We start from the raw sequence: 15,460 nt of genomic DNA, 5'->3' as shown, positions 1-15,460 counted from the left end.
ATCTCGGTTTGTATTACTGTACAAGCACCAAGAACGCATCGACTCGGCATATTCGTGGAAAACCTAAAATTATTCACCGTTTGAGTTAAATCATACCGCGATGTAACCCGGAGACAGTACGGATCTGACTGTCTATTTCCTGGTGTAACATCACGGGTTATAATCTAAGGAAGAGGAAGAAGAAGAAGATGTCGACTTTTAATCGCACATTTACCTATTTTATAATTCGGAAATCGGAAAAAAAGACACCATATCTATTTCGTAGGGTATCAAGGGATAGATTAGCATCAAGGTGATCTGAGGGTTTGGGTTCCCCTTTAAGATTATTGGAATTCCCCATGATGGAGCTGAGTCTATGGGCCGATCACTTCACCATCGCAGACAGGTCGGTTGTCTCTGTCTTCTATCCCCTCCTTTCTGCTCTTTACTTGCACCCTCTGCTCTCTCAGTGCTTTGTCCCCCCTCAGGTAAATGCAGGGCACACAAAGTCCACCATCAACTCCCTTCTGGTGAAGCTACCTCTATCCAGGATCATTGCTCACTTCCACTCATTTGTTCCTCTTTTTTTTTTCCAGCCAGTAGAATCAACTTCCACATCCTATTCAACCTCATTCTTCCCTCCAAGTCTTCAAGACAGCTGTTCACCACCATATCAGATCATCCTCAATCCAAAACCATGGTATTTTCTATCCTTGTTAACCCTCATTTTTCCCCTAACACTCTTCAACACTCCACCCCAATCACTTCTCCTTCCAAATTTCCAGTTTTCCCCCCTGAGAGTTTCCTTTTGTAGCCATCTTGTCTACCCCATGCATGCTCTCCTGTCCCTCATTCCTCCCCACACCCATTGTTTGTCCATCTTCCTCGGTCTTGGCCTTCGGTTGTGTCCTGATCCGTTCAGTGTACTAGTACTATCTCTTCCATGAGCCTCGACTATGTATCCACAAACAAAAAAAAAAGTCTGATTATTTCACCACCCTGTGACGATAAATCGACGATACAATTGGAAATCCTCAAATTACTTTGTTCAAATTTTTACATTTCAAGTCATCACCGTAGGGTGTAGGAGTTCCTACAGGATCAATGATCCATTTAATATGTGTATCGTAAATAAATATGGAAGAGCACTCAGTAAAGCGCATACCTCCACCCGGATCCGGATTCGGATCTTCACCAAAATAAAATTAACTCGTCCTTGTCACACACCCAACCTGTCTACTAAGTTTTGTCCAAATCCATCCACAACTTTTTGAGATATCCTGCACACAAATAAACAGGCAGACAAACAAACCGCCAGACAGGGGTGAAAACATAACTTCCGTCCCCCTTTGGTGGGTGGAGGTAACAAGTGCAGAGGGTAACGAAGAACTGTGCAAGTGTGTGCAATATGTACAAGCTGCGTTTGCTATCGCAAACAAAATTACATCATGATAAAGGAATCAAAATTGTTCTTACCTAAATGGAAGTTGGCGGCAGCCCGATTTGTATGTAAAATAGTCAGCAACTCTTTGCAATTTTCATTATCAGTCTCCATGTCTGAACTTTCTTTCTCTGACTTTCTTTCAATGTCTCTTTCTTGAGCCGTTACCTTTTCCTTTTTAGCTTTGTGAATGCTCGTCGTTGCAACACTCTCTTGGAGCCGCCCCTCTCGTACGATACCATGTTCTTTGTGCTCTTCGCAGTGCGGTGGCTTTTCATTGGTCGGTGAAAGCATAATCCCACTGGAGTAGGCCTCCACAGCCTGACGATATTGCTTTTGCCGAAAGAACTCGTTTCCCTCCTCCTTCCTCTCCTTGACAAACTCTGCATTGTAAGAGAGTTAAAGTTAAAGACAATCACAATGGTGTACAGGTTAACATTGTAAAACAGAAGGGCGCTCGGTAGAGCGCATACCTCTGCCACGCAATGCCTGATCCACGAGAACATATCTAGCCCATTACATTTTTGAGATATCGTGCTATATATATCGTTTTTGACCCTATCTAGCAATGGTGAAGAATCACTTAAAAATTATCAGATCTGGATTCGGATCTTCACCAAAAATGAATCAATTTTTCCTTGTCACACACCTAACATGTCCACCTAGTTTCATCCGAATCTGTCCACAACTTTTTGAGATATCGTGTTATATATTGTTTTTGGCCCTTTCTCTCAATGGTAAAGAATCACTTTTTTAAACTCTAGTAGTCAAATCAGGATCTGGATCTTCACCAAATTTTAATCAGTTTGTCCTTGTCACACACCCAACCTGTCCACAAAATTTCATCCAGATCCATCCCCAACTTTTTGAGATATCCTGCACACAAACAAACAAACAGACAGAAACGGGTGAAAACATAACCTCCTTCACCTTCGGTGGCAACTTTAAAGTTGTTTTATAACTTATCATAAATTAATCAATTAATGAAGGAGCAGTGTACAGTTAAAAAAAATCCGAAAGTTTAGTGCTATTGAAGTAGTCCAGAAGCATTCCTGAACAGCACCATCATCCACCACCCCATTGAACCTTTATTTAAATTGAAGTACTGTACTGGAGTGCAAAACGAGAGGATTTTGGAAGTAGTCTAGGACCTGGCTTAGACATGTATACACTTAATTTAGGAGAGGATAACAACTGTTTTCGGCTAATATGACCCCAAGGAACAACTTGGGATTGTGCCAATATCTCTATCCGGGACGAAGAGCCCAAAAATGACCACGCCCTTTTTAAAATCTATGTACCCCATTGTCTATCACTCTATACACCCTATTATCACTCACTCAGCCTGCTTTTGATTTATTCATAGCACCAGTGCTACAAGATCCGGGGAGAGAGAGAGAGAGAGAGAGAGAGAGAGAGAGAGAGAGAGAGAGAGAGAGAGAGAGAGAGAGAGAGAGAGAGAGAGAGAGAGAGAGAGAGAGAGAGAGAGTGAGAGAACGACTTATCCATCCAGTGTCACAGAGATAATATGTCATTATATTATAGATAATATCACACCATCCAAGCAGCCTTTCAAGTCTACCTTAAGGAAAGGGCATCGCTGTCCCAGTCCTTTGATTACTGGAACACATATGTTTCCCACCTGTTCCCAATAGTCAGGGATCTGACCAATTCTCTGTGCTCTGGAGACTGGATTCTCTACCTCAGTGCTATGGAAAGGGCAACTTCACTGTTCTTCTTTTTTGGGAGAACAAACTACTCTCGATGGACACCACTATTCCTACAGGACTGCTATCAACTGAAGGAGAAGTTCCCACTCCTCTACAACTCCTACATGAATGGTGGATTTGTCATGAACACCACCAAGAAAGGTAGTGGAGTGCCCTTTGACCAGGCGCTAGAGCAGTGCTACAATCGGCCTGCCAAAGTGAGTGGGGGGATAATTGGGGTCACCAGAAAGAAGGAAGCAGTAGCTCTGTGGGGAATTATCAAGCATAAAAAGACCAGTACGTTGACCTCCTGAAGATGAAGGATGATGTCGAAGGAGAACTCTCACTTCACCACGACTTCAACCCAAGTACTGCAACTAAGATAGTTGGGATGGTGCAAGACATAGAGGAGTATCTCCTGAAGGTATGCAGTCCTCTACAAGACCAGGTAGCACTGAAGAATGTTCTCACTGGAGAAATTGTGATCAATGTAAATGTAGACAAGTTGTTGTGCTGTATCAAGGAGGGCAGCACTGCTTGTGCTAATTTTATCGATGATCGACTCAGAAACAGGTCGATATCGATACACTCAACTATTAGCAAAATCAAGTTTACGTCCCCTAATACCACCTTGAAATTGGCTCCCAAAGCAGACATCAAAGATGAGACAATCAAAGCTCTCATGTTTATTGAGTATGGGAATCACCAGGGGTTCACTGTTGAGAAGCTACTCAAGCATGAGATCACCAACTCTGCATTCTTCTTGGTTGACGAAGATGGTTACTTGAGGAAGAGTACCAAATCACAACTTGGGACTGAGCTGCTGAAGTTGTGCCCACAAATAGATAAAAAAAAGGGCCAGAAACCTCCCCACAAACCCACGCCATCATTATCGACTTCATGGCCTTGGTGAGAAAGGTCCTCTTAAAGAAGCTTGATCCGCCCGTCAAGACATTCCATGACTTTGCTATTGCCTTGACATCTATGGTCACCAGAGCTGGGCACAACTGTGATGAGATCCATATCGTTTTTGATGCTTACAGAGAGGACAGCATCAAGAATGGAGAGAGGGGGAGAAGAAGAAAGTCAAAAGAAATGGTTGTCCTTGATGTGATATCACCAAACCAAAATGTTCCAGTGGTATTTGAGAACTTTTGGTCATCTTCCATCAGCAAAACTGCTTTCCAGGCATTCTATGTTGAGTGGCTCACCACCAATTACCACGGAACCAAACCTCTATACCTCGGTATATCACCACAGGCATGGATGGTGTCAGCTGGGTGTGCTTCTCCATTCCCTCGGCTCAACTGCACACACGAGGAAGCTGATGACAGGATGATGTTCCATGTGCAGGACATTCTAAGTCACCGGTCAGGACCTACATCCATGACGCTGTCATCAGGTGACACAGATGTCTTTGTGTGCCTGTTATACCACATCACAGTCAATTGGAGAGATCTTGGCCTCCAAGAGCTTTGGCTCGTCCGCAACTCAGGAGTGAAAAGATCAATATTACCACTCTACGATATCTGCATAGTACTGGGAGACGAGCTCACAAAGTGTCTCCCAGCACTCCATGCGCTGACTGGGTGCGATACAAACAGCAAGATGTCAACTAAACTTCCAGCCCTGAATGCTGTCCGCAAACCAGGAAATTACCTGAATTTTGACTGTCCCCAGTTAGCAGAAAGTGCAATACAGATGGCAGAGACATTCTTCGTCAAGTGTCTCAAACCATCAACAGACCTGGAGACATTTGACGACCTGCGTCTCACTGCATTTGATAGCAATGCCCTCAAGATGGACTTTGAGAGAACCACTTGCACCTCAACTAATGCAAGGAAACGTATCCATAGAGGCTATTACCAACAGCAGCTGTGGGTCCAAGCCCCATTTAGAGATGCCACCCTGATTATGAATTCCGAGTCTTATGGGTTTGTAAGAAGGGGCAGTTTATTAGTCCCTGAGATTGTGATCTCCAAACCCAAAGGCCTGCCAAATCCCTGCACATGTGGCAAGTGTGTTCGCAAAAATGGGTGTTCCTGCAGGGTAGCTGGGATCAAGTGTTGCAAGTACTGCAAATGCAAGGGAGGTGATTGTTGTAAAAACCCTATCACTGAATGAACATTGCTCATCATCCTCATACCTGGACTCTGTTGTGTTACTCTTCATGTTCCTGACCCTGGTTTATGTGACACATAAACAGTATTAATGTGGTTTTAAAAGTTGTATTGTTGGTGGTTGGGCAATATCCCTGCTGATCTTCGAAACATTTAAGCTCTCCAGATACTGCTGCCTACTAAAGTAATGTTTTGTTTTTTATTTTTCATTTTAAGTTAACATTCCATTGATAACACTGGTCAACAACAAATTTGTTGTCTGCATTTTTTAAGCTGATTTAGGACGAATCTGATGCGCTGAATCCAAAACTCAAATTGTTTTGTTCAATTTGTTTTTGAGATATGGCCACATGTCGTTTTTTACATTTTTGTTCACATGTACGCATGTGTGGAGCATTTTAGAAGAAGTTGGTGGGGGTAAAATGTCATGTCAAATAATTGTTTTGATTGGAAATAATTATTTTAATGACAAGAAGTATTCAGGTACGATAGTTCTGGGTGATTATGTCGAAAAGGGATCAGTTTGAAGTCATAAAACCTCAAAATCTTCCAAAAATTGGTGAGGCAAAGCATAAAGTTCGTGGATCAAAACTAAAGTTAATGGGGCAGATTTTGTAATAATGTGATACAAAAAAGTTGTATTTCTTGAAATAACGAACTCTGAAGAATGTACAATACCTACATGCGCCAATTTATGACATGCGCTTCTGCTCAAGCTTGGAGTGCCACAGTACGAACCCAAAGATTGGAGACTGTTCATTGACAGCAGCAAGCGATCACTGAAATGTGTTCTGCTACACAACGGCAACCAGTTTGCCTCTGTACCCATCGCTCACTCGACTACACTGAAGGAGAAGTATGAAGCGGTGAAGTACGTGCTGGAGAAAATTGGTTATGATCAGCATAAGTGGTTTATTTGTGTTGACCTGAAGATGGTGAACTTTTTGTTGGGACAACAGTCTGGCTTCACCAAGTACCCATGTTTTCTGTGCATGTGGGATAGTAGGGACCGTGCTCAGCATTACACGAAGAAGGACTGGCCTGTGCGGGAGGAATTGGTGCCATGCAAAGAAAGGAACGTCATCAACGACCCTCTGGTGGACAGAGACAGAATACTCTTCCCACCGCTGCACATCAAGCTCGGCTTAATCAAGCAGTTCACCAAGGCTCTGGACAAAGATGGTGACTGCTTCACTTACTTGTGCCAGGCTTTTCCAGGATTGACCATGGAGAAGTTGAAAGCTGGCATCTTTGATGGTTCTCAGATCCGTCAGCTCATCAGAGATCCAGAGTTCAAAAACTCAATGAACGAAGTGGAACTGGAAGCGTGGAAGACATTTGTTTTGGTAGTGAAGAACTTTCTTGGCAACAATAAGGCCAGAAACTACGCAGAACTTGTCAACAACATGCTGACTGTTTTCAGAAACCTGGGCTGCAACATGAGCATCAAGATGCACTACCTATTTTCACATATGAACCGGTTTCCTGAGAACCTGGGTTCAATGAGTGACGAGCAGGGGGAGAGATTCCATCAGGACATGAAGGAGATGGAGACCAGGTATCAGGGTCGCTGGGACGCAGTCATGATGGCTGACTACTGTTGGAATCTGAAGAGAGACCTCCCTGCCGCTGAACATTCCAGGAGTTCGAAGAAACGGAAGTTCAAGCCCTGAAGTTTGAACAGTGGTGACGCAACATGCAATTTACTTGTACTTACCTTTATCAATGCCCACCATTCAGATGAGAGTAATCGATGTTTCTATCATGTAATCAATAAATGTTGTTGGCAAAACATTTTTTTTTCTTAAAAACATGTTTAGGATGATATGTGTTGACAAAAATCAGCTGATAATGCCACAAAAATGTAATTGATTTTGTCACAAGATCTGATTTTTTCAAATCAACCTCGCACAAAAACCTGACCTGATGGAGAGAAACGGATGCCATTTCCTGATTCAGCAGTGCCAGAATACCCTAATTCACTTGTAGAAATCTAGACAACATTCAGAAAGTAAAAAAGTGTTGACCAGTGTAATAGTATGTAAATGATTGAAAATACAATTTCTTTATATTAATCAAATGCTCGCTTTCTTTCTTTTTAAAAAAATCCCTCGTATTGTTCAAATTCCAAATTGTCAGTTCAACTCTAGTAGATGACACAAATCTTCTAACTTTGCTCTAAGTCCAGAAAGTTTAAGTTAATAAATATATGGCAATTCCAGTATATATGGTAATAAGTATGGTAAATAAAATGGTTTTTTGCCATTTTCTCATAAAAAATATCAAATTAAAAATTTTACACTCTTCTATGACCCCCCTAAATAAATAAATAAATAAATAAACATGGCCACTCTGAACATTTTGAGCACCTCAGAAAATCTGTCGCTCCAACGGTTTAGAAGATACAGCTATGTCAGAAGTAGCACTTTCGAAGAAAAAAGATGTGGTCATTTTAAAAAGGGCGTGGTCATTTTCGGGCTGTTAGTCCCGGATAGAGATTTTGGCACACATCCCAAGTTGTTCCTTGGGGTCATATTAGCCTAAAACAGTTGAGTTATCTTCTCCTAAATTAAGTGCATACATGTCTAAGCCAGGTCCTCTACCAAAGTATTATAACATAATTTGTGTTCTGCAGTATTCAAGTATATAATTCAATTTACATTAAATAAAGATTGTAAAAGTTTCATCATTGGTTGGAGGCGCGGCTTTGTCGCTGATGCAGTGCCCCTATTACCAGCACACTGGTGCCCATTTTGCCGACCTCGGAAGGATGACAGGCTGAGTCAATCTCCTGGTGTTAATTCAATGGTTGAGCAGGAATTTGAACTCAGGACCCGAGGACCTTAAACCTGCCACCCTCGCTATTAAGACAATACTGAATGATCCCTCATTTTACAGCTGTTCGGTTCAGACAGTGCATGCAGAGTTTTACAACCAATGATATTCATGCAATTTCGAGTTGTATTCATTTTCGTTGCGCATGCGGTGTATATGCTCCAAGTCGTTGGTTTGCACATCGTCCGGAAGTATTAAAAAAAGAAAATAATGAATAATGTAATAACAAACCATTCAGTTAATTCTGTCAACGTATAATTACCTTTCCTTCAATTCACTTTTCCACCGAGAAACCTTCGCGGTCTTAACAGTTCGTGACTATTATGCTGTCAAAGGAAAATCTTGGACAAAAAACAAAAAAACAATTTGAATTCCCTCACAAACAAACCATAACCTTTTTCTTCTCTTGTCATACTGTCAAAGCCCTGTTCATACCACTGGCAGTTGTGAGCACCAAAATAATTTGTTCTTTACCAATCATCGTGAGGTCTTGCTGAATCTTTTCTCAGCATCCAGTGAGATAGAGAATCTCATGAGGCTATTGTTGTGGAAATGCCTCCGAGGGTTTAACATTGCTTCGTATAGTTCAGTTATCTCCTCAATGAATGTAATAGCGTAAGTGTAAAGTAATTAATTGTGATATTAGATATGCGTCATTATGTGTAATAGATAGACGACATCCATGCCTCCTAATGTTTGAGTCTTAAAATCAACATCCCTTTGAACCCATTTTTAATGTTCTTTCTGTTGTAAATCTGGCTTTGGGGAAAAGTCGCCACATCCCACCGTCCCTCTCCAGAGTCTGCAACAAGTGCCAGGTGGGCAAGTCCTTCGCCGATCGAATGGGCCACCTTTGCTAATGTTGAGTGAGAGGGGAGGGGTGCGGCATGTCATCGTTGACGCACAGGGCCAAGGAAATAAAAGGCCGGGCGACAGTGGAAGCAGGGGAGTCACCCAGAATGGGCTTACGAAAAGCTGTGTTTATTTGGCGCTATGGTCTGGCCAAAGCCATGCCTGCATCAGAGCAACGCCCTCTCCTCTCCGAGCCGCAGAGTGATGGAACGCAGCACACATTTCTGTATATACAAGCAAGCCAGGATTGGGCCTGGATCTTCCTGTGATATTCCGTCAGGTTTCTTGGTCTTCCTTTCTGTACTGTGAACTCCGTCTGTCTGCTCTAGTCATGGTCCGATTACCTCGGTCCGAAGACATAAATATATAATTAAGATTCCCGTTCATCATTAGTCCAGAAGCATGTATGACCAGTCAGAGTAAGGGGTTTTTATTGCATTATAATAGCCTGGTGTTGGCTTAGTGGTTAGGGTGGCGGCTTGGGTTCCTAGGTTCCTGAGTTCAAGCCCCGTTGGCCGCTGAATTAATACACCAGGGGGTTGACTCAGCCTGTCATCCTTATGAGGTCGGCGAAATGAGTACCAGTGTGTACTGGTAGAGGGGCACTGCATCAGCGACACAGTCGCGCTTTCAAGAAATGATAGCTACCCCGGCAGCTGAGCTGCCATAGACAAGAAGATGATTGCATTATAATTGTTATTGCTTGCTTCCGTATATATTCCCTCCCCGTGACCAGTACTTGTTTATTAATTAAATATACCTGTCTCAGGGTGAATTTGGGTCGTCATGGTCACTCTTTAGTAATTATGAAAGCCCGTCGAAGGTTAAGTGGCAATGGCTATTAGTGACGTATATCGTGCATCAAGACCGTAACTGTGCGCCTTTGAGCTTAGCTTGTGTGAGATACAATTAGCATAGTGCTTGGCTGGTTTGATGGTCCTACGGGTACGGTATCAGAAGTGGAAAGGCCCATAATCTGGCCTGGGATGGCTGACCTCGCTGAATGTTATGGTCACATTGAGGTGAGTCGCCGGACTTGTATCAGGCAACTGGAACAACCCACGTGACCAAAACATTTGGCCTGGCTTTTTTTTCCCGTCACAGTATCAAAGCCTTGTTCATCCCACTGGCAGTTGTGAGCAATCAAAATTATATGCGTTTTAAACATAATGGTAAAATCTTGCTGAAGCTTTTCTCAGCATCCAGTGAGGTAGAAAATCTCATGAAGATATTACTGAAAAAGCCCAAAAAAAATAAAGAGGGCCAGGAGAGATTAAAGAGAAAGTTAGACTTTAACAAATGGCATTACAGTTGAATCTCCAAATGGTCAAAGTATCAAAAGTACGAGTTATCGGATGGAGAAACATAAAATGGGATGGGAGAGTGAGGAATATAAGATGCACGTCGAGAATTGGAAACTGTGTGCATTGGAGATGAGGGAATAAAGAAAAGCAAAAAAAAAGGGGGGGGGGGGGGGGGGGGGGAGAGAGAGAGAGAGAGAGAGAGACAGAGAGACAGAGAGACGGAGAGACAGAGAGACGGAGAGACAGAGAGACGGAGAGACAGAGAGACGGAGAGACAGAGAGACGGAGAGACAGAGAGACGGAGAGACAGAGAGACGGAGAGACAGAGAGACGGAGAGACAGAGAGACGGAGAGACAGAGAGACGGAGAGAGAGAGAGAGAGAGACAGAGAGAGAGAGAGAGAGAGAGAGAGAGAGAGAGAGAGAGAGAGAGAGAGAGAGAGAGAGAGAGAGAGAGAGAGAGAGATTTGGAAAGCATTGGATACGAGTCTGTATCGGGATGGGAAGAGAAAATATTCCCTTGATTAATCGAGTGTGTTCTCGCAAGAAAAGTCAAGTGAGCAATGCAGAAATCAGGCGAAGGGTGACGTATAACAGTTCGCTTGTCCTTGGGTGCTTTTATAAATGATAAAGGCCAAGGCTCAAGCAACAGGAGTGCAATAAATGGTGGAAGGACGAAAAAAAATGAACTGAATCGTAAGGAAGGCCTGAATGGGAATTGTGAGTGTTACTCGTCGGGTGGAATCAGGCAGGTTAGTAAGAATGCAAATGGACCGACACAATCGGGATGGTTTGGTGGGACAGGGTGAAATGGCAGAGTGATTGGTGTGATGTTTATTTGCAGTTGTGATAATGCTAGGCCAAACTTAAACAATGCTAAAGACAACAACATAATCCACATCAACTATCCCAATACTCCATTCATTCACATTTTCCTTTAACTATGACGAGGATTCCTTCCCTCTGCCATTTGGGCTCACAAACCTCACCGAGATCACTTAGCATGTTTTGGATACATTGTAGTTCAGGGTTGTTATTCGCCGCACTTGATCCTTCCTCACCAACACTCTTCATAAAAAGTGGTACTCGTTCAAATTCCTACACAGCATCAAGGAAGCAAAAGACAGGCAAGCACATCACTCTGATATTAGAGAAATTAAGCAAAATGCCCATAATATCACCCATACTTAAGGAGCTGTCACACCTTGACGATTTAGCCAGCAATGGCAACGTATAAAAATGTATGTAAAACGTTGGCGTACGCTGAAATTTTGATCTTTTTTTTTAAGTTTTGGTCGTATTCATAACATATTAGTAACGGGCACAGAACGTTTCGTTGTCTTATAGATAACTTATACCAACGAATGCTTGGCGTGTTGTCGACATTCACAACCTATGCCCAACGATAGTTTAACTTAGGCATAGCGCGCTGCACATATTGCCGACGAATAATGGCGTAGCCTACATACTCGTGGCGCAGCCTGTTAAAAACCTGCCGCACGCCAATTTAAATCATAACCGCCTGAGAATTGGAAGTGTCAACCACGCAGTCACACCTAGACGATTTAGCCAGCATATGCCGACCTATGAAATATTTGCCGAACCAAGCTGGCACACGTTATGGGTAAGTTGTGTATACGTTAAGAGCATGTTGAAAAACGATGAAGTATGCTGTCATATTTCGTGGTACGTCTCGTACGTCGTGAAATGTCAAGCATGCTGAAAAATTTACGACGTACTCGCCGTTTGGCTCACACGTTCCGCTACGCTGGGAATAAGTTGTAGGCACGATATGCGATCGTTGACACAAGTTCCTTGTAAGTTACTCATAAGTCGAAACACGTCGAGGTATTGTTTGGCATACCCGAAACTTATTTTCTTTTTTTCTCCTTGGCTCCGTGAAGGCACGTGACGAATTATCTGAAGTTGTTTTTTTTTTTTATCTATCACGAATTTTAAAATATATTCGGACATTTGCTTTTAAGTTTCGACATCAACGTGACAATATCCTCAAACAGAAAATATTCACAGAGGAGGAACTAAGAATAAGACATGAGCAAACTGAAGAGGCAATCGGACGTGACGTAACGGCACGTGACGAAATATCGGAAGTTATTGTTGTTTTTTTAAAACGCTGCCAATACGCCATTATACGGTAGCTGTAAATTAGAAACACGTTCAGCAAGTTCTGTGGTCGTCCGGAAGACGTCAATCAAATATGTCTACATCCGTCAACATGCGTTGGAAGCACGTTACTCATAGGTTAGAAATAAGTTTTGGGTACGCTAAGCATTACCTCGACGTGTTTTAACGATCGCATAACGTGCCTCGACGTGTGTCAACGATCGTGTAACGTGCCTTCAACACGTTACTCATAGGTTATAAATAAGTTTCGGGTACGCTAATCATTACCTCGACGTGTTTCAACTTATGAGAAACTTACAAGTTACGTGTGTCGACGTGTGTCAACGATCGCATAACGTGCGTCCAACTTATGGCCAGCGTAGCGGAAAGTGCGAGTCATACGCTGGCATACGTCGTAAAATTTCAAGCATGTGAAAATTTGAGGACAACCGCAAAGTACAACGATGAAAGCCAGCGTACTACAACGTATGGCAGTGTTTTTCAGCGTGCTCTTAACGTATACAAAACTTACTCATAATGTATTCGACGTGTGCTGGCGTTTTAGACAAATTTTTCATAAGTCAGCATACGCTGGCTATATTGTCAAGGTGTGACAGCGCCTTTACAGAAGGGATTTCACAAGAGCATCCCGGCTATTAAAATCTTACTTTACAAATTTTTTGGGGATTCAATGGTCACTTATCATGCAGCGGAACAATGGCAATGTTTATCTTGTTATTGAGCCCATGCTAATTAGCTCCGCCACCGAAGGTGAAGGAGGTCATGTTTTCAAAGCTTTCTATCTGTCTGTCTGTTTGTTTATTAGTGTGTGTGCAGGATATCTCATGTGGAAGGATCCGAATGAAATTTTGTGGACAGGTTGGGTGAGTGACATGGACAAACCGATTAGATTTTGGTGAAGATCTGTATCGGGATCCAACTCCTAGAATTTTTAAAGTTATTTTCACCATTGAGGGATTGGGCCAAAAACGATGTATATCACAATATCTCAAAAAGTTGTGGACAGATTCGGACAAAACTTGGCGAACACGTCGGGTGTGGGGCAAGGATGAATTGATTCGATTTTGTAATAATAGGTATTTGCTCTTTTCTCCAAAACTACACACACTATTTCGATGAAACTTGGCTAACGAATGAAGCCTAACATATCTGATGCCGAATCAGGGTATATTGACCGCATCAAAATCTGCGCTCATGAAGGGGGAAATTAACCCCCCCCCCCCAAAAAAATAGGTATTTTGCTCTTTTCTCCAAAACTAAACACACTATTTCGATGAAACTTGGCTAACGAATGAAGCCTAACATATCTGATGCCTAATCAGGGTATATTGACCGCATCAAAATCTGCGCTCATGAAGGGGGAAATTAACCCCCCCCCCAAAAAATAGGTATTTTGCTCTTTTCTCCAAAACTAAACACACTATTTCGATGAAACTTGACCACGACCTTCATTACCCATAATTTTCCTAATTTTTTTCCACGGCATCAAAAAAATTCAGGCTCCAAGGAGGTCTGCGGGAGGTTTGAGTGAAATTGCTCCTGATCGAGGTGAGTGAGCGTCAGGACAGGTGGTCCTATTTTTTAAAAATACTGATAATTCCCTTAATATTAACCCAAGAACAAGGATTTATATATAATTTTTAATGTTTTTTTTAAAGCCCTTTCCAATGATACCCATTACCGGTTATATTTATCTCTGTTGAAAGATTTGTTCACATACCTAGTGGGTGGGGGGGGGGGTGGTACTCTGCTCGTTAATATGAAAAAGCCACCATTGAGAAAGTGTTGACAATCAAGTACTGATAGGTGTATCGAACAGCGATTATAATCAGTTGACGTCATAATCATAACAGACAAACACATCCATTATGATCCTCATCAAGAATCACTGAGCTCATCGTGTGCAAGGACAGAGGACAAATCCTTTTTAAAAACGAGTCGGTCGAGTATAACACGGAATAACAATTACGTGGACCCAGCCCGCTCACGATCCCCCCTTGGGGCGAACGAGTGCAGACTGTGCGGCGTTTGGTAAACGCGGGTCTGGCGCGCGATGTCGGACTCTGCAGGTCACGTGTTCCTTCAGCAGCTCAACGTGAGGTAAAAAGCATGTCCCACCTCTTCCCACTTTTCGCGAGAAAACCCCCCACTGTATCTTTCGCTTTGGAAGGCATCCATGACCGCGTCCCATGCGTCTTCTTGACGACCGTCGCTCTGCATCGTCCCAAGATCCATCGCCGAACTCTCTGGTTTATTTTCGCGACAAAAAATAAAAAAAATAAAATAAAAATAAATAAATAAACCCCCTTTGCTCAAAATAAATAAATAAAGTATTGACTTAAATTATATTGATAAAATACTTGTACAATTATTTAATATTTGCTGCAACACACACTGGTCGAAACTGATTGAGCGACATTAATGCGAACACGCACCAACCGTGCTTAGATTAATAAACGATACACCTCAAAACGATGTGCGACTTTGTCGGTCATATTCTCAACCGACGTGAAAATAACGAAGGTAAATTGACAAAAAGGAAGGAAAGAGTAATGGCTAAAGCTGTATTTTACACCGATTTTATCCGTAGTATTTCCCATCTGTAGTAATTACGAATAATTTGTTTCTGTGGGAAGCCTTTCATGTTCGTATAAAAACATTGAATGCGGAAAGGCACCAGGAACTGAAGGAACTCCTTGGCATCACGAAAAGTCGAGTATGTAGGCTCATCGTAATGCAGACGCCTCCAACATTTCCCTAAACAGCGTTCTCAAACGGCGAGTCACGCCCACGGGTGACATCACGTGTTCGGACGGAAAGCCACGCCCACGGGTGACATCACGTGTTCGGACGGAAAGCCACGCCCACGGGTGACATCACGCCTTCAGACGGCAAGCCACGCCCACGGGTGACATCACGTCTTCGGACGGCAAGCCACGCCCACGGGTGACATCACGCCTTCGGACGGCAAGCCACGCCCACGGGTGACATCACGTCTTCGGACGGCAAGCCACGCCCACGGGTGACATCACGTCTTCGGACGGCAAGCCACGCCCACGGGTGACATCACGTCTTC

General features: G+C 42.9%; 1 protein-coding gene across 1 annotated transcript in view; it reads right to left on the bottom strand.

Annotated features, from left to right (window-relative positions):
• The window catches only part of TTC4 (tetratricopeptide repeat domain 4), a 68,616-nt gene extending 53,965 nt beyond the window's left edge, over positions 1-14,651 (bottom strand). Inside the window, exons 1-3 of the mRNA XM_085896194.1 lie at positions 14,503-14,651; positions 11,229-11,337; positions 1,456-1,803 (exon numbers count right to left, since the gene is read on the bottom strand). Of these exons, the coding sequence (XP_085752320.1) occupies positions 1,456-1,803; positions 11,229-11,337; positions 14,503-14,619 (574 nt within the window). The 5' untranslated portion in view covers positions 14,620-14,651. The remainder of the gene's footprint in view (positions 1-1,455; positions 1,804-11,228; positions 11,338-14,502) is intronic.
• Positions 14,652-15,460: the final 809 nt, after the last annotated feature.

The sequence above is a fragment of the Eptatretus burgeri genome, chromosome 9, assembly GCF_056783735.1.
Source record: "Eptatretus burgeri isolate ZD-2024b chromosome 9, Ebu_testis_v1, whole genome shotgun sequence".
Taxonomy (NCBI): Eukaryota; Metazoa; Chordata; class Myxini; order Myxiniformes; family Myxinidae; genus Eptatretus; species Eptatretus burgeri.
Note: the sequence above shows the minus strand (reverse complement) of the source record. Positions and strands in the feature narration are given on the sequence as shown.